Source organism: Hippocampus bargibanti, linkage group LG17 (genome assembly GCF_051943395.1).
Source record: "Hippocampus bargibanti isolate YZ-2025 linkage group LG17, ASM5194339v1, whole genome shotgun sequence".
Taxonomy (NCBI): Eukaryota; Metazoa; Chordata; class Actinopteri; order Syngnathiformes; family Syngnathidae; genus Hippocampus; species Hippocampus bargibanti.
The window spans coordinates 7,561,443-7,581,464 of NC_142750.1; the positions used below are offsets into that span (position 1 = coordinate 7,561,443).

General features: G+C 41.6%; 1 protein-coding gene across 14 annotated transcripts in view; it reads right to left on the bottom strand.

The window, feature by feature from the left end:
• The window catches only part of adgrl1a (adhesion G protein-coupled receptor L1a), a 253,372-nt gene that overhangs the window by 10,291 nt on the left and 223,059 nt on the right, over positions 1–20,022 (bottom strand). For all 14 annotated transcript variants that reach the window (XM_089018139.1, XM_089018138.1, XM_089018147.1 and 11 more), the window contains 12 exons: positions 17,621–17,914; positions 14,047–14,150; positions 11,523–11,708; positions 11,404–11,442; positions 8,493–8,673; positions 7,679–7,801; positions 6,301–6,506; positions 4,826–4,999; positions 2,505–2,714; positions 757–977; positions 443–509; positions 116–207 (listed from right to left, as the gene is read on the bottom strand). In XM_089018139.1, the coding sequence (XP_088874265.1) occupies positions 116–207; positions 443–509; positions 757–977; positions 2,505–2,714; positions 4,826–4,999; positions 6,301–6,506; positions 7,679–7,801; positions 8,493–8,673; positions 11,404–11,442; positions 11,523–11,708; positions 14,047–14,150; positions 17,621–17,914 (1,897 nt within the window). The remainder of the gene's footprint in view (positions 1–115; positions 208–442; positions 510–756; positions 978–2,504; positions 2,715–4,825; positions 5,000–6,300; positions 6,507–7,678; positions 7,802–8,492; positions 8,674–11,403; positions 11,443–11,522; positions 11,709–14,046; positions 14,151–17,620; positions 17,915–20,022) is intronic.

A 20,022-nucleotide genomic window follows, 5' to 3' on the forward strand; every position in this document is an offset into this window, starting at 1 on the left:
ATCGGTTTTCGAACAGGTTTCTGAAACGGATTATGGTCGAAAACCGAGGTATCACTGTACTAGATGTAAAAAAAGGTAAAATAAGTTAAAATCTTAGCTCAAAAGTCCATCTCACTTGATACTATCCAGGCGACTGGAGTCAGGCTTGAGCGGCGACGAGTTTCGAATCATCTTGTGTAAAGTGATCATCAGCAGAACGAGGTTGAGCTAAGACCCGAGAGAGTGAGTGAGAGAGAGAGATAAAGAGAGAAAGAAAGAGAGAGAGAGAGAGACCAATCAAATAAAAGAGCAGTGGAGCGTGGGGGCAAAACGCCCGCCTTTGCACTTTCCATAACCTCAATCCAAGTGCCACGAGATACTCTTCAGCTTCCAGTACGCAATATCGAAAGCGCACATGTGCGAGAGAAAGAGCCATCACACTGGCAGACAGTAAAGCTAATACCATAATAACAAATGAAACGGGTCCAATGAAGCTCCAGATGAAGTAGTTATCCACCCGCAGCCAGCATCTGGAGTGGTGCACAGAGGAGAAGGAAATTAGACCAAAGTGAGCTCGAACAGAGTCCTACGATTTGTCTGCCTCGGCGGATTATTATATGAAAGCTAATCATCAGGCTTTTGGCTAAGTGTGTTCATGGAGGGCGGTCTGCGGGGAGGCGAGTGATATTACACTGCCGGCGGGGGGGGGATTGTCAATCAGCAGGTACAAAAAAAAATAAAATAATAATAAACACGAGGGGCGGTTTCAGCACGTACGCTTTCTTGGTTCCGTAGCTTCTGTAGTCGATGGCGGCAGATATGCCCACCACCAGCGCCGGGAAGCAGTAGCCGCACAGGTAGTAGTACTTTTTGCGGGAGTACTCGCTCTCAAACACCTCCACCAGCATGAGATAGAGCTGCACGCCCTCCAGACACATCCACGAGAAGGCGGCCAAGAAGAAGAAATGCAGCAGTCCGGCGAAAATGGGACAAGCGATCTGAAGCGGAAGTGGGTGGGAAGGTGGTTGGAAATGGAGGAGCAATGAAGAAATTCAGGGAGGGAGAGGACAGAAGAGAAGGAAAACTATCAGCAAGTGCGCTATTTTGTTCTCGGACAAAAAGGAAAAGCTGGGCTGACTTCACGAGAGTATTAAAAAGTCTACACACCCCGGTTCGAGTGGCAATTTTCTTGGGATGGTACCAAGATAAATCATTGGGGAGGTGGGCCCTCAAAATAAATTCAGTCTAGTAGGCTCTCAGTCATACAGGAGTGGTCCATCGATGAAAAGGTCATCTGTACTTCTTCATAGGTGTAGAGCATTTCGCTTTAGTTTGATGACGAAGCTCTTCGGATGAGGAGCAAAACGTATGACACCTTCAAAGAAACCTTTTCATCTCTCAATGTAATGTGGTTGCACAAGTCCGGGAATCAGAATGTCACTACATTTACAATTAACGCATTAAATTCAAATGACATGAATGAATAATATTTCGTAACATCGATTTTCTTCCCACCTTCAAGTTCCATTTCAAAACCCACCTATTTAAAATGGCATTTTTTGCGTAACTCTCTCTCTTGTTTTTATGCATAATTGGATTTTATGCCTATGCCTGTCTGTGACGGTAAAGCGTCCTTGAGAGCTTTGAAAGGTGCTTAAAATGTAATGTATTATTATTATTATTATTATTATTATTTATAAGCGCCTTTCAAAACTCTCAAGGTCACTTTACAGTCACAGGATATTTTTTTTCTGTTGGTGAGCAGCGGCAGCCACACACGCCAGGAATAACTCAAATATGTAGATAGAAAGCTAGCTAGATAGCTAATAGCTAGCTAATGGATAGCTAGCTAGATATATAGATAGCTAGAGAGCTAATCCATAGCGAGCTAGCTAGATAGCAAATAGATAGCGAGCTAGCTAGATAGCTAATAGATAGCTAGCTAGATAGTTGGATAGCCAGCTAGATAGCAAATAGACACCAAATAGATGATAGATAGAATCATAATAGAATCAGCAGAATCATGCCATCCATTGAACCACAGGTGTCAAAGTCAAGGCCCACGGGCCAAATCTGGCACCCCATATGATTTTATTCGGCCGGCAAAATCAAATCCAGCACGTCAAGTGCCATGATGCTTTCTAAAGTCCGAACACAAATTTCAAATTGCCCCATATAAACCAAAATAACAGCCATTATTTTTGACTTCACATTTGAAAACCAGTTATTCATTAATTTGTTGTGCGCTCAAAATGTAATATATGGAGGGGATTCAACATTCTAACGGTTTCCCCAAATTCATAACGGCCCTCGAGAGGAAACCGTAAATACAGTACCCCTGCGTGAAAATAACTAAAGTTTGGCTGTTCTAGTAGGCTTTTCATGCCTTTTTTGATCTCTAGTGTCACACTGAATGTTTTGTCCAGATTGAGCTGATTATCACAGACAAAGGGAAGAATGTCAATTGTGTTTATGTCTCCTCACCTGATCCGAGAATTTACAAGATATACAAAGTTCAGGCTCACCTGGTAGTCAGTCTTGTCGATCCCAATTAGGAAGAGCAGCTCGGCAATGAAGAGATTGATGCAAAGGTTCTTGTGGATGGTATTGCGGTCAGTCTGCAGGCCGCGCAGGAAGCAGAATGTGGAGATGCAGATGGCCAGGCACACGAGCGAGATGACGATGCCCACCCAGGTGATCACAAACAGGATCAGCTCGTGCATTCTGCCCTGGAACTGAGTCCACCGGTGAAGGAAAAATAAAGAGGAGAGGTGGGATGGGGGGGGGGGGGGGGGGTGAGGACAAATGAGACAAAATGAGGTGGCAACAACACAAGACAAAGTGAGAAGACAGCGGGATGAGCGATGAGCATGCAGAGGTGGAAGGGAGAGGAAAGGCAACATCGCTCTATTTAATATTTGTAAATGTATGCAAAGAGCTAAAGTGTGAAGACAAGAGACAAGACGTCCTGGGTAAAAAAAAAAAAACAAAATCATGTGAATGTCAGCTGGAAAGAGGAAGACAGGAATTTGTAAACCTCTGCTCGTGTTGGCTTGAAAGACGGACAGAGAAATATTTCGAAACAAAGCGCCTGTCAGGCCGTGGAGCGTGCATGAATGTGTCTGCATTAATTACTCCCACGGATGGACTGCATGGCCATTCGAAGGGTGCGGGGTTGAGGGGGCTGGGGGGGTGCACTGTCAGGCATTTCCTTCATCACTGATCGGCAAAATTAATAATCAATTGTCCCTTCACCGTTAATGTCATGAGACGTGATCAATTCCACAATCCATAAGTGACAAAGGTTATTTTCTATCCTTATCGATGAAAAGATTTCTTCAGCCGTCATTTGTACTTCTTTGAAGGTGTCGGACGTTTCGCTCCTCATCCAAAGAGCTTTGTCAGCAAACTAAAGGTGTACTGGTAACTCCCCTACCCTGATAGTTGCCTGCTCTAAGGTTGGGGGAAGCAGTGGATTACTACCTGAAGCTAAATTGATTATTTCTTTTGGTCTGTCTGATTACCCCTTATTTTCTATGCCTGGAACTGATTGCCCCATTAGCCCTGGTATCACCTCATTAGCATGACTAGGCCTACGTGGTAACGACCTAAGAAATCTGTTGTAAGCACGATTTAAATTAAACTCGACAAAGCCGTTTCTATCCGTATATTTTGCTTATTTGACCAGATTGTTTCAATGTTACCAAACCGATTAAAAACATGGGTAAGATCCGACTTACTACCAGCTCGATTTACGACCACCCGTACTTACGACCACGACCTCCAGACCCCATTTTTTACATTTTAATGCTACCCCTGGCACCGCAACGCGCTAGCAGGCCGGCAACGCGTCCGACAATTTTGGCTAGCCAGCCAGCAATCGCACGGCAATCAACCGTGTGATGGCACCAGGGGCGGGGGAGGGGGGGGGGGGGTTGCAAGTCATTTATCCTCTATTCCAGATTTCGAATGGTTTTCGACTTAAGACCATTTTGACTTACGACCGTTTGTTCAGAACGGAACTTGGTCGTAAGTCGTATGTTACCTGTAAATAAAGACAAAAATAACATTCGAACGGTCCACTCACAGCCACGAATTGGTTCTCATTGTTCACCACAAAGGAGCCATTCGAAAACACGTTTGCTGATATCACAACGTAATCCGCGTGGATGCGTATGTGGATTTGTCGTGGCTTGGAATTGAAGCGGATTTACGTGGGACAGGATATGTGAGAGTCTTTTTTCGTCAATGAATGTTACAGCTTCGTGATTGCTTTCAACATTTAGCCTGTAGCAGACGTGCACATTACACCATGACGTCCTTGATCCATTGGTGAAAAGGATGCTTTGATCCTCTCCTCTTTGATCTAGAACTGCTTCATACAACAAAGAGGGCGCAGAAAGTGCTTACGATTGAATGACTGTCTGTGTCTTTTGTGTTGTGTCACACTATTTGTTATTTTATTTATTTATTCATTCGTGTATTTATTTATTTATTTATTTATGTTTTGACTTCAAGATGGCGCTGCGAGAGTGGCTGCCTTTACAGCAGCGCTTCTATTTTGTTTTTCTACTTCTGTTCCTTTCTAATAAAGGCTCATCCAATCCAATATAATATCTCACTTGGATACTGACATCAAAATTATTTTCATTGCTAACTATCTCAAAAAATGTAGTAAAGCTGACTCATGAACTGTTAATGGTATAAAGAGAGGTCAAAGATCACGCTAGCACCAATGGTACTGCGACAGCTAGTTATCCCAGGTGGCGTAAGACATGCTTAAAAACTGCATGTAAACTCGCAATGTTGCTCTCTATTGTCCAATAAAGCCTTCCGGTGTACTTACGTCGGTGTCGTGGTGTGTCATGAGCACGGCGAAGTTGGTGAGGTGGCTGCAGGAACAGGTGGTGTGTGTGCTGTTGGTAGCAAGCAGCCTGCATCCCTGCGTAGACCACTGGCCCGTCATGGAGCGCTCCGAGTAGTTCCAAAAGGAGCAATTTGGGCTGTAGTAATTCTCCATCTGAGACGAAAAGCCAGGATTTCAAACTAAAACACGCCTTTATTGGAGCACTTTTATCCTGGAATGAAATGATGCATTTTAACTCATTCGCTGCCAGACAATGTGCAAAAATGTGTCCACTCCTGTGCCAGGGTTTTTGTCATTTTCACTCAAATTGCTTTATCACACGTTCTCAAACTGAGCTGTTCCATATCAAATTAAATTAGAATGTCAGTGAGTCGAATCGAATCGATTCGCTTTCAAAAAGACCCATCCTTGAATCGTTTCGCAACCCATGTGTCAAATCATCTGTTGTGGATGCACCTCTAAAATACCCACTTAAATATACCAAAAATATATATGCTGTATTATATTAACTCATTCACTGCCAGGCATGTGCAAAACGGTGTCCACTCCAGTGCCAGGGTTTTTGTTATTGTCACTCGAATTCCAGGACCCACAGAATATTGAGTTTTAGGGCAACAGAAACATTCAATGCAGCGTAAGAAATTAGCTATCTATTCGCTAGCTAATCGTTATCTATTCAGTAGGTATTAGCTAGCTATTCTGTAGCTATTAGCTATCTATTCACTAGGTATTAGCTATCTATTCGCGAGCTATTAGATATCTATTTGCTAGCCATTAGCTAGCACTCAACCCGGAAGTAACTCAAAATAAAAGCAAGCTAGCTAGTGAGCGAAAAGATATCTAATGGCTAGCAAATAGATAGCTAATACCTAGCGAGTAGATAGCCATTAGCCACTGAATAAATAGCTAATAGCTAGCTAATCGCTAGCAAATACATAGCTAACAGCTAGCTAATACCCAGCGAATAGATAGATAATAGCTAGTGAATAGATAGCGAATCGCTTGCGAATAGATAGCTAATAGCTAGTGAATACATAGCTAATAGCTAGTGAATACATAGCGAATCGCTAGCGAATAGATAGCTAATAGCTAGCAAATAGATCGCTAATACCTAGCGAATAGATGGTGCATGGTGCATGGTGGTAACAAATCGCTAACATGTAAAAAAGGCAAATGCTACCTACTCATGTAAAGTAAAAAAAAAAACATTGCCAGAGGTCTGACCAGTGCTTTATCGGCACCCTTTGCAGGAAAAACCAAAACCAGTACAAAATCGGGAATGGCACTCCACGTCACACTTTTCAATTCTTGAATAAATTTGGGAATGGCAGTGAATGAGTTAAAAAATGTTTTTTGAATGAAGTCTTCACGACCCGCCACTTGCAAAATCGGCTGCTCTTTTCCAGTACATGCTCAAACTTGCCTTGCGCCTTTGAGAATGGTGAAGCACCCACCTGTAGATGTTTAAGTGTGAACACCACGGGCTCCGTGAGAAACACGCGGCTGGACTCCTTGTTGATGGAGGCCGAGATGACGTGGGAGTTGACCGCCAGGCGTCTGCGGCCGTGGGCTGACTGCGCGTCCATCTTGACGGTGGCGTTCTCGGTGGACAGGAAGGAGCCCAGGTTCTTGTACAAGATGAACACCACCTTCACTTGCCCTGTGACAGACAGTGAGATGAGTGAAAAGTAAAAAAATAAATAAAGAGCGAGCGCAAATTGAACTTGAAACGGGGGCGTAATATGATAATGGCGGTAAGAGTGACAGATATGGAGGGCGAGAGAGCCGGAGACAAAGGGAGGGAGTTAGTGAAGGTTAGAATGATGGGAAGGAGCGTTTCATTTGAGTGGGTGACGGCGAGCTAGATTTAATGTGGGGGGCGATGGAACATTCATCCCTCAAGCATTCACCGATCTCTTATTATTCCGTATGAATATTTCATGTGCGTTTGTTTCAATCATTCTAATCTGGTTGCTGAGCGCAGACAGACAACAGAGGAGGGATTGGGATGAGAGCGGAAGATTGCTGAGATTTCTCGGGTGCGACCGGCGGGCCTGATTGTGATCGACATGCCTGCCCGGCCATTCTATTAAGACTCCAAACCGTCACCAAGCGCAAGAAAAATAAATGGTCTCAGCCCTTTTCGTTAATCTGATTAGTCTGTTATTATGAAGCACTAACTCAGTCATTGCTTTAGGCTTGCATAAAAATGGAAATGGGGTGCGAAAAGAGCGATTGGAGTGTTAAGGTGGATCAGGTGGGCAAAGTGTGGCCCGTGGGACGCACACGGTCCATAATGTTCTTAAACGCGATCCACAAAATTGATAAACATGTATTGATTTCTTTCATACGCCCTTAGATCAACTAAATAGCATGTGCGGAGTTTGCATGTTCACCCCTCCATGCGTGCGTGGGTTTTCTCCGGGTACTCTGGTTTTCTCCCATATTCCCAAAACATGGATGGTCGGTTAATGGAACACTCTCATATGCCCGGAGATCAGCTAATTTCCATGTGCGGAGTTTGCATGTTCACCCCCATGCCTGTGTGGGTTTTCTCCGGGTAGTCTGGTTTTCTCTCATATTCCCAAAACATGGATGGTAGGTTAATGGAACACTCTAAATTGTTCCTGGGTGTGAGTGTGGATGGTTTTTTTGGACTATGCGTGACCTGTGGTTGGCTAGCAACCAGTTCGGGTTGGCCACGTCTACTGCCCAAAGACAGTTAGCATAGGCACCCATGCGACCTTTGTGAAAATAAAATGAATGGGGAAATGAATGAAATAATGAATAAACTTTTCGAACTGTGTTCAAAGGAATTTTTGCGTGACTGACCGTTACGACTGTACTGCTTGATGGTGGACGCCGACAAATGTATAGTGCTGTCGTTGGCGTGGTTGAAAGGGAAGGACAAGTCCTGCAAGTCCATCTCTGTGTTCAGAACGTGCACCTCCAGTTCTTGTAGGGGGGGAAAAATATTTGGAATCAAATTACAGTATTTTCCTGTTTATAAGGCGTACCGAAGTATCAGGCGCAACCCCAATAAGTGGTGTATTTTCAAACGTTTTATATAAGGCGCACCGGAGTATAAGGCGCACCCCCAATGAATGGTGTATTTTCATTTTTTTATTTGAGGCGCACCGGAGTACAAGGCGCACCCCCAACAAACGGTGTATTTTCAAACTTTTTCTATTTATAAGGCACATCGGAGTATAAGGTGCACCCTCAATGAATGGTGTATTTTCAAACTTTTTCCACATACAGTATAAGGTGCACCGGAGTAAAAGGCGAAGGCGCACCGGAGTATAAGGCGTACCTTCAATGACTGACAAAAGTTTTCCAAATATAATTCATAAACATATAAAACGTTTTTCTAATATAACATATAAATACATTAAAAAAATCCAAATATAAGGCACACCACATTATATGGCGCTACAGTAGAGATTGGGGTTACACACTACTTCTTTACAGGGGTAAATGGAGTCGGTAGGTGCTGACAGTCGTTGCGAGATCTGTTGTGGCTCAACATTACTTCACATATAAGGCGTACCTAAATATAAGGCGCCGGGTCATCTTTTGAAGAAAATCAAGGCTTTTGTGTGCGCCTTATACGGCGGAAAATACGGTTTAAAACAAAAAACCTCACCAATGTTGGCCGCTCGGTCGGAAAAGCGACTCCCGTACATGTTGTTGGCCAGGAGAAAGGCTCCTTTCTCCAAGATGTCCAGCAGCATGGTGGCCGTGTGCGCTTGCTCAGTGCTGTTCATGTCCTGCCACGAATCCAACGACTCGGGACGGAGAAGATTATCCACCGTCTGCACCACCGCCTGACACCCACAGTACATTTTTTTGGGGACAATCAGCAACTTCCGCAAGAAGCGTTTAACATTTCAAAGGTTCCATTTATAGTTCCCTTGACAGATTCAAACAGTCCAAGCAGCAAAATGTTTATCTCAGTGAGAACATTTTAGACATTTATTCTCTGCCAAAGCACAAAAAAACATTGAAATAAAATTCGGAATAAGTGACTTCACATTGCGAAGCCTTTCTTGACTGATTCAAACCAGCCCGACTTCAAAATGCGCTCATTCAAGTCATCTTCCAAAAGTAAAAATACAAAAAAGAAAAGAAAGAAAGAATAAAATTAATTAACTCATTCACTCATTCAAACCAAGTTATGACTGTATAATAATTTTAAATTGTTCATTACATTTACTTTTCCATTTCAGCTTTTTTTGGTTTTGATTTGGATTCCTATTTTTTCCTAGTTTTAGGACTACATAAACATTCAATGCAGCGTAAGAAACCTTACATTCTCTTCTTTCATCAGAAAAAAAGAGTTAATTCCTAAGTTATATGCGTCTGGAGTTATCTGAGTTTGAAATGGGGGCGACTGTACAAAATACAATGAAATACATACATATTTATTCATATAACACTTTAACAATAGTTGAAGCTGAAGTGCGAACATGGACAAAAGTCAAATGCTACCCCCTTGTGGAAGGGAAAAGATACGGAAAGAGGTCTGACCAGCGCTTTATCGGCACCTTCGCAAGAAAAATCAAAACTCGAACAAATTCGGGAATGGCGCACGACGTCACACTTCTCAATTTTCGAATAAATTCATCCCTCAGAGGCCTCCTTTGTTGTCTACTCCATGACAGACAAATTACACATTCTACTTGCCAAATAAAATGCATTTAAAGGACAACTGACGTCTCCGGACAAGTTGTGTACATAATTTGTAAAATGGCTTCAAAAGACTTCTACTGAGCGTATTTTACAAAGATTCCACCGCATATAGCTATATTTTACGTTTTAAGACTCGCACTGAATATTCAGGAAGTCTTGTTTTTGAGTTGGTGACGAGTCCGTACCTGACGTCACTAAAGGACCTCCCTTGACCGTAAAAAAGACGCATTGTAGCGGTCCTTCCATCACGTCAATGTATTTTGCTGTACTTGTTTGGTCTGGGGACCTCGTGTTGCACCCAAAGGCCGCCAGAAGGCCAGAAGAGGGCGTCCAAGCGCCATATAAGGAATTTATCAGCCTGTTTGAACGGAGGTGGCCACAGGATGTCGCCATTTTGTGCCACTTTTTTTTTGGATAAGAGATTTTCCCTCAAAGTTGCCTCAAAATGGCAAAAATAAATTCTTTAATCGATTGCAAACATGTATGCTTTCCTCTTCAGAACTATTTGAATCATATTCATAACTGGATGTGTAACATGAAAGGATCTTCTCCGAATCTGAAGCCATTGTTTTGATTCACTAGCAATGTAAGACGTCTTGGCGTGACGTCACGAACTGGGGGCGGGCCTTTCTGAAAATGCCCAAGTCGCAGCTCAATTTTCTGGCAGATTTTGGACACTTTAAGTCATTTTTATTGGTGTTTTGCATTTGACTAAAAATATCATAGCAGTATGATATTTTTAGATGCTATAAAACGTATTTCTGATGTCAGTTAAAAAACAAAAAAGTGACGTCGGTTGTCCTTTAAGAGCCATTTTATTTGAGGAGTCTGTTTGATGAATCATGTCATTGTCTTGGGGAGGTTGGTGGGTTGCGGGGGAACTCTCACAATGAAACATTTACTCAGTCGCTCGCGCCACGACGGGTAGGCGGGCGGGCAGGCAGAGCTTTTTCAGCTCATAAAAAGTCCATCGCATTCAAATTGGCTCCATCATTGCCAAATTGTGTCCAAAATAGCGTGTACGGGCTATTCCTCAAGCAACAACGGCTCTTATGCGGTCTCATGTAACAGCATGCTGCAAAAAGGTCACAGGGAAAAGAAAGCCACGTTTCATCATCGCAAGGACAAAAACAGGGACCGGGACACACACACACACACACACACACGCACACACACACACACACACACACTCACACACGCGTGTGTTTCCGTGATATTACGTTACGGGTTTCTGAGAAGTGCAGAAATTGCTGAAATATTATAAAAGGGCCATGACAAAGTAGCGTCTACTTGGCGCTGGCGGTATTTTAAATGGAAACTTTCATTTTAAACTCAATTTACTTGTTCAGTGTTACCTGGAAAAAAATACATTTTAAAATGGGCTTTGTTGTCAATTCATTTTTATAAAATAACTTTTTGTAAAACCTTTAACAATTTTTTTCCAACTTTATTATTAACTCATTCACTGCCAGACGATGTGCAAAAATGTGTTCACTCCATTGCCAGGGCTTTTGTAATTTTCCCTCAAATTGCAAGACCCACAGAATATTGAGTTTTAGGACTACATAAACATTCAATAGAGCGTAGGAAACCTGAGACTTTCTTGTCAATTCCTAAGTTATATGGTTCTGGAGTTATCTGACCATAAAATCAGGGCAGGTGTACAAAAAACATACAATGCATACATATCGGTTAACACAACATTGCCCTTTAGATTGTCGCTTCATCCAACCGCTCTTGATCTTTAATTCAATTTGCCAATTGCGACAGAAACACTAATTAGATGACAGCAATGAGAGTCCCCAAGGATTCAGATAGCGGTACTTCTTCACAAGTGTGGAAAGTTTGGCAGACAAAAAAAGTACCTGAATGTAGGCCCGACATGTCCGTTCTCGCTTCTGGAACTGGATGGACAAGAAGAAAAAGTCAAGAATTAAAGACTTCCAAAAAACGCCATCAATCAATACGACTTCCGGGAGTCCACCTTGTTGTAATTGCGAGCGGCCGACTCCTTGTTGCCGGGCCTGAGAGACTGCAACTGAGCGTCCAGGATGTCCAGGAGCTGTTCGATCAGTCGCACCGAGGAGCTGATATCCCCCGCCTGGATCCGTCCTCGCGTGTGGTTAGCCAGCTCGCCGGCGATGTTCGCCGCATTCTCGCCGCTTTTGATCTTCAAAGCGCAACACAGACCAACAACGTGTTTTATTGAAGAGGAGTCGGCGCAAACAACGCGCTTTGATATCCGCCAGATTTCAAACCGCACACATTGAGGAGAAGCAAAAAAAAAAAAAAAAAAAAAAAGGGGACGTGCGTTTTGTGTCTCCATGAAATAAAAAAAGTCTCTCTTGCGTTATCATTTCTCCCAGATCGTCGGAAACGGGATCTTCATCACAGCTCTTCTTGTAAACAAACCTTGTAGTACACACTGTCAAGTGGAAGCCTCAGTTCACAAATCGCACCCTGAGCGACTGCTTTTGCGCGGCTGCTATCGATCCTTGCCAAAAGCAGGAGATTAATTTGGCGTATGAAACTTTTCGCCACCAGGAAAGCGAGAGGACAAAAGTTAGTCATGTCTAAATGGACTCAAGAGAAGCCGTTTTGTGACCAGGGAGTCTCACTTGGGGTGAAGCAATTATTTGATTACTTGACGACACGATGTTGATTAAAGCGTTAATTCACATTATGAAACTTTTTCCATTCTCCACAAGGAAAGCGAGAGGACAAAAGTTAATCATGTCTAAATGGACTCAAGAGAAACCATTTTATGACCAGGGAGTCTTGCTCGGGTGAACCAATTATTCGATTACTTGACATCACAATGTCGATTAAAGCGAGAGGTCGCTTGATTGTTAATGAAATGTACATGTTTTGATGTTAAAAAAAGTATTTTTTATTTGGTGCAACCACTTGATGACATAAATTTCATTAAGCACACCATGTTGTTTTTCATTGTACCGTAATTTCCAGTGTATAAGGCACACCGAAAAGCCATCTTTTTTTCAAAAGATGACCCTGCCCCTTATATGTGAATTAATATTGAGCCACAACAGATCTCGCAACGACTGTCAGCAGCCACCGAGACCCCCCCCTGTAGAAAAAGTAGTGCGTGACTCCAGTTTGGTGTGCCTTATACAGTAAAGTCTCGTTATATCGATATCGGATATATCGATAGTCCCGGTTATATCGATATTTTTTCGGACTCCCTTGAATATCGATATAACGAGACTTTACTGTAATTGGAAAACATTTATATATTATATTTGGAACATTTTTTTTTCATTCATTGAAAATGCGCCTTATCGTCCGGTTCGCCTTCTACATGGAAAAGTTTGAAAATACACCATTCAATGGGATATGCCTTATACTCCAGTGCACCTTATACAAGGAAAATACAGTAATTAAAAATGGCGGCTAAATAAAATGCCATTATTTTATATTTTTATTATATTTTACTTTAGAAACATTTTATTTGAGTTTTTAATAAAAATGAAGTTTTTTTTTTCTCAAAAATACAACTAAATACAGGAAATAAAATGATTGTATTCAACCCTTGCATACACCTTGTAACCTGATAACGTAACCCCTAGTAACAGCTCTCCCGAAAAAGGGTACCGTTATTTCCGGTGTATAAGGCCCACCCAAAGGCCTTTAATTTCTTTAAAAGATGACCCTGCGCCTTATATGCAGGTTCACCTTATATGTGAAGTCATATTGAGCCACAACAGGTCCCGCGACGACTGACAGCTGCCACCAAGTAGAAGAAATATTGTATAATTCCAGCCTCTACCGTAGCGCCTTATAATGTGGTGTGCCTTATATTTGGAAAACCTTTCGATATTTATAATAGTATTTTGAAAATGTTTTTCATTCATTGACGGTACGCCTTCTATATGGAAAAAGTTTGAAAATACACCTTTCATTGGGGGTGCGCCTGATACTCCGGTGCGCCTTACACACCGGAAAATACGGTAATTAATTTTTTTCTACAAAAACAAACTTTATGGCTAAATGTCACTAGATGTCATTTTAATGCATAGTAGGTTTGCCAGTATTTGGTGAATATAAAAACAATGACAGAAATGGGAATCTAATGTCATTTTAAAAAATAAAGCAACTCCCTTATAAAATTAAGCAAGTTATCTTTTTCAAGGTAACAGTGGTTATATTTTGCACCATAAAAAACTCTGGGTCAAACTGACCCAGGAACTTTATTCCTTTTCCATAAAAACAGATTTTTAAATGAATACATTGAACTTTTTGGTTGAGAGTGACTGGGTTGACCTCCTTGCTAAAAATACAGAAAATTCACTTGCCTCCCAGTGTACGAGGTTGAGATAATTAAGGATTAAGAGCAGATGGGTGGTAATGAAGGTCCATCTTAAATGAGTGTGTATATTAATAAGGCCAGCCTTGGAGATATGTAAATACACCAGGAGGCACCTGGGGAAGGATGGGGATGGGCCAGGAGGCCACAAGGAGGCAAAGAGGAGCAGACTCCGGGGTCTCACCTTCTGGGCTACCTGGTTGACCCATGGAGAGGTGCAGTTACTCAGGTCAGGACCTCGTGGGTTCCACATGACCTGCTCGGCCAAACACTGGAAGGAAGCGATGCCTGGAGACCAGCACAGTGGAGAGATAAAGTGCATTCGGTGTGTGAAATGAAAGGACAGAAAGGGTGTGAGTAAGTTTTTAATGAGATTAATTTCAATGTTTGATACAGAGCTAGTTTGCCCACATTTATTCAGCTAAAAGTGTCATTTATCACAGCGACTGTGATATCAAAAATGTCTTTGTCAAGAAAATATGCACCTTCTCGACACCTCGACAATTGCAATTGAGGCCACATCCGGTGTGCCTCAGGGGTCCATGCTTCGCCTTGGGCTTTTCCTCACTTTACATTTAAAGGTAAGATTCAATCATCTTTTTTGTGGGGTTAATCTCTTCGCAGACTCATATCGTCAAAACTATTACTATATTAACTCATTCGCCGCCATTCCCGCATTTATTCGGGAACTGAAAAGTGTGACATTCCCAAATTGGTTTGGGTATTGTTTTTTCTTACAGGGGTGCCGATTAAGCGCTGGTCAGACCTCTAGCAATGTTTTTTTCCCTTCCACAAGGGGGCAGCATTTGCCTTTTGTCCATGTTAGGGCTTTGTTACAGCTTCAGCTGTTGTTAAAGCGCGATACAAATCAATATATATTTATTGTATTGTATTTTGTACAGCCGCCCCCATTTCAAGCTCAACTAACTCCAGAACCATAAAACTTAGGAATTAACTCTTTTTTTCTGATAAAAGAAGATAGTGTAAGGTTACTAACACTGTCTTGAAAGTAGTCCCAAAACTTAACTCATTCACTATGTAAAGTGTCCTTGAGAGTTTTGAAAGGCGCTTATAAATGAAATGTATTATAAAAATGTGTCCACTCCAGTGCCAGGGTTTTTGTCAGTGTCACTCAAATTCCAGGACCCACAGAATATTGAGTTTTAGAGCTGCATAAACATTCAATGCAGCGTAAGAAAGCTGAGACTCTCTTCTTTCGTCTAAAAAAAAAACAACAACAAAAAACAGTTAATTCCTAAATTATATGTGTCTGGTGTTATGTGAGCTTGAAATGAGTGTGGCTGTCCAAAATACAATGCAATACATACATATTGGTTTATGTAGCACTTTAACAACAATTGAAGCTGGAACAAAGCGCTAACATGGAAAAAAAGCTGGAACAAAGCGCTAACATGGAAAAAAGGGAAATGCTGCCCCTTTGTGCAAGGGAAAAACATTGCCAGAGGTCTGGCCAGCATCTTATCGGCAACCAAAACAAAAAAAAAAAAAAACCAGAACAAATTCAGGAATGGCGCTCTGTCATATTTTCAATTCCCGAAAAAAATTCAGGAATGGCAGTGAATGAGTTAATATTCTGTGGATCATGAAATTTGAGTGAAAATGACAAAAAAAAAAAAAATTGGCACTGGATTGGACACAATTTTGCAGATCGTCTGGCAGTGAATGAGTTAAATACTACCTAATATATTTTCTCATCCACAGAAATTGATTCAGGCGTCGCTTGGAAGCATCAATTCTTTGTCACAGCTAGCCACTAAAGGGATAAGTAACAGAAGGACACGCGGGTAAAACCGGGTAGTCGAGACGGATAGGACGGTTTCAGAAATAGGCTTACATGCTGTTAAAAAAAGCAACCGTTTAAAATGCACCCTAACGTAAAGCATGTCCGAAAGAAAAAAAAAACATCACACATGATCCCTTGCGATCGTATAAAAGCCTCCCCGCCACCCCGAAGGGAAGAAGCGTCTTCTTCTTCTAGCCCGGCTGTCATTTCCATCCAGCATGTCGTGTTTAGTGGAGCAGGTTCACGGAGAGGACAGCACTCCGGGACGAGCCCGGAGAAGCGTCCGTCCGTCCGCTCGTTACAAACACAAACCACCAGCATCAAGATGTGAAGAAAAGAAGTCGAGGAGAAGCGATTAAAGACAACAACAGCGAGCAAAAAGGATCAGAGACGAAGCGCTGTTGCATTTAAACGCCCTATTTCCTGCTCTTGTCCGTGGGATGCAGATTGCCTTCCAGAGCTAATTTAGTTCGGCTAATGTAACATTAATGTATTCCCACTGAGCGAAATATCCTGCGCACACAGCAAACAACAACGCTAACAGAACGAGAGGAAGAAAGAACAATTTGCTACATTTGGAAGAATGGAAGGTAGACCAAAAACATAGAAAATAAATAAATAAAAGAAGGAGATGAGGCCTGTGTTGCCTCGGCTTTCATTTCATTATTCGCCACTTTCAATCAGATCGCTTTCTGTGGGAGATGAGCCTTTCATTCGTGGAGGAGCAGTTTTCATCTGCGAGTCCTCGGGGACGTTTCCTTGCTGGTCAAGACCAAAACTATAGATATAATTTTTTTTTTTGGATTATTTTTTCCCCGCCATCTTGTGCATTGAGGACATTTCGAGTGGAAGTCACATGGAATAAAAAGTTTTTTTTTGTTTTTTTTCCCGGGGATTTTTACAGCGCACAAGAGTCTTTTAAAACAGTTTTAATCTGCTTCAGTGCCATTAAAAAAACAATGAGCTAAAAAACAACACTCGACAGTATTGTCCAGCAGTGCCATGAAATTTCAACTCACTTTTCACAATTGAAGTTAACTCATTCACTGCCAGACACGTGCAAAAATGTGTCCACTCCAGTGCAGGTTTTGTCATTGTCACTCGAATTCCAAGACACACAGAATATTGAGTTTTAGGACCACCGAAACAGTACAGCGTAAGAAACTTTAGACTCTATTCTTTCATCAGAAAAAAAATAGTTAATTCCTAAGTTATATGCGTCTGGAGTTATCTGAGCTTGAAATGGGGGTGACGGTTCAAAATACCATACAATGCATACATATTTATTTAAAACATTAAATCCTGAAGCAGTAACAAACCGCTAACATGGACAAAAGGCAAATGGTGAAAAACATTACTATAATATCAATTATTACTATAATATCAATTATCTGGATTTATATGAGCTTGAAATGAGGGTTACTGTCCAAAATACAATGCAATACATACATATTGGTTGATATAGCGCTTTTACAACAGCTGAAGCTGGAACAAAGCACTAACATGGAAAAAAGGGAAATGATACCCACTTGTAGAAAAGAAAAAACATGGCCAGAGGCCATGGCCAGCGCTTTATCGGCACCCAAGCATGAATGAACAAAATCCGCCCAAAAATTCGGGAATGGCGCTCCACGTCATATTTTCGATTCCTGAATTAATTCTTGAAAGGCAGTAAATGAGTTAAATGAAAAAGACCAAAAAAGAAAGTTAATAATGTGCATTTTAATTAGTAAAGCGCTCTGTAACAGGGATGGTTGAGTCCTCCTGAAAGGAATAAGTATTGTGCCGATGTGGTTCTTGTTTTAACATATCGGGTATCTATATTATTCTTTTTTGTAATCATCATTTTAAAATGAATTTCATATGTCAACAGTTTTGGTGTGCACTTAGTGTCGGGTCCAACTGATTGTCACACCGGTGAATCATTATATGCATCACAAAGAAACATCCATACCGAGTGATCCTTTGGGACACGGGCGGTCCACCGTTTCCCCTTTCAGCGTGCTGGGCCACTGGACGCCTCGAACCAGCTTACTCTCACAGACGTGGGGGCCCTGCGAGGATGGCGGCGTCCATCGGTTGACGGGCACAGTGGCCGTGATGGCCCGAAGGTCAGGATGCTTGTTGATGGAGCCGATGGGCCGTAGCGTTGGAGCCACCGGACGGGCGGTGGAGGGGGTGGTGGTGGTGGTGGTGGTGAAGGGTCGCGCCGCAAGGGTGGTGGTCACCTGCGTGGTGGTCAGAGGACCTGTGAGAAATACAGAAAAGTTTTAGGGAGTGTTTCAGTGAAGGGAACTGTATAAAAATTGGACGTGCATGGCAACATATACTTGTAAATCTGATTTAAAAATTTTACTTTGCAGAGGATAAAGAATATATGCCTTTTGTTGTATAAAAATTGGACATGCGGGGCAACATACACTTGTAAATATCATTTTAAATATGTTTACTTTGCAGAGGATAAAGAATATATGCCTGTTGTTGTATAAAAATTGGACATGCACAGCAACATACACTTGTAAATATCATTTTAAATATGCTTACTTTGCAGAGGATAAAGAATTTAGGCCTTTTGTTGTAAAAAAAAATGGACATGCACGGCAACACACACTGGTAAATAGAATGTCAAAAGTTTTACTTTGCTGAGGATAAAGAATATATGCCTTAAAAATTGGACATGAACTGCAACATATACTGGTGAATAGGATTTTAGAATTGTTACTTTTCAGAGGATAAAGAATACATGCCTTCTGTTGTATAAAAATTGGACATGCACTGTAATGCAACACAGTAATTGCAACATACACTGGTAAATATGATGTAAAAAAATATTACTTTGCAGAGGATAAAGAATATATGCTTTGCAGAGGAAAAATAATATATACCTTTTGTTACATTGCCTGAATGCATATGTTGCCTGTTGTTTCCAGCAGCTTTTCAACACAAATGCTACGATATAACGAAATGCTTTTTTTTTTGCTCACATACAAAAGCACTAAAATTGTCTGAATTCCGCTGTGCCTTACACTTGAGTAAGACGCCGGCAGCAAAAGAAAAATAAAAAAATCCAAATAAGATCAAGCGCCTGTGATCACTGTAGATGATGTCTACCCGAGGGGCAAATGAGAAGGTAAAATGGCACTTGTGAAAGACAACCCTGGCAATAATTGGGGTTACAAATACTTTTTGGGGTCCTTCAAAGCATCCTCCGAAGAATACGCTTGCCTATAGGGGGTATTGGGTGGGCGGGGATGGGCGATGAGATAGTGAGGAGGCCTCATCACAAGTCAGGCACAAGTAAATAATTGATCAAATGTATGGGAGAAGTCACCATCACTAACAACAAGACTTAATGGGAAGATAAAAGCCACGCATCACAACGGCAAAAATCTGGAGCGATCAAACGCAGCGGCGCAACATCTGCGAATCCCTCACGCAAGACCTTCATGTTGCTCCAGCTCGGCAGGAGCTTGCTTCTTACACTTGACGCGTTGCCAAGATGCTCATCTTATCCTCCTCCTCCTCCCACCCCTACTTGCTTTATCACTTTGCCCGCGACTTTTGCATTATCGATGACACAGAGCAGTTGAGATGCGCCTTCGCCGTCGCCGCCGCGACAACAGCTGGAGATTTATAAGCGGCCCGATGGCGTTCGCCGTAGACAGATGGCGACGACAATAGAGGCGGGAAGAGGTATTGAGGGGTTGACCAATCAAAAGAGTCAATCTGGAGTAAAACAAAATGCTAATTTGAAGGTAGCGTAAACATTAGACAACATGCTCAATATAAGAGCTGTAGCAATAAACAAGAGATACTGTATTTTCCGGACTATAAGGCGCAAGGAAAATATTTTCAAACATCTTCCATATATAAGGCGCAACGGAGTACAATGTAGTATAGCACTTTATCGGCACCCCCCCAGGAAAAAACAAAACCTGAAAAACTTCGGGAATGGCGCTCCACGTCATGCTTTTCAATTCCCTAGTGAATTTGGGAATGGCAGTGAATCTATTCGCTAGCTATCAGATATCGATTTGCTGGCTAGCTAGCTTTTTATCTATTTGAGTTACTTCCGGGTTGAGTGAACACTAGCGCGTGGAGCTGCCGCTGCACACCCACAGAAAAAAAACTTAGCATGTGACTGTAAAGTGACGTTGGGAGTTTTGAAAGGCGTTTATACATCAAATGTATAATAATAATAATAATAATAATAATAATAATAATAATAATAATAATTATTATTATTATTATTATTTTAATGTGCATCCCCAATGAATGAAAAAAATCCAAATATAATATAATATAATATAATATAATATAATATAATATAATATAATATAATATAATATAATATAG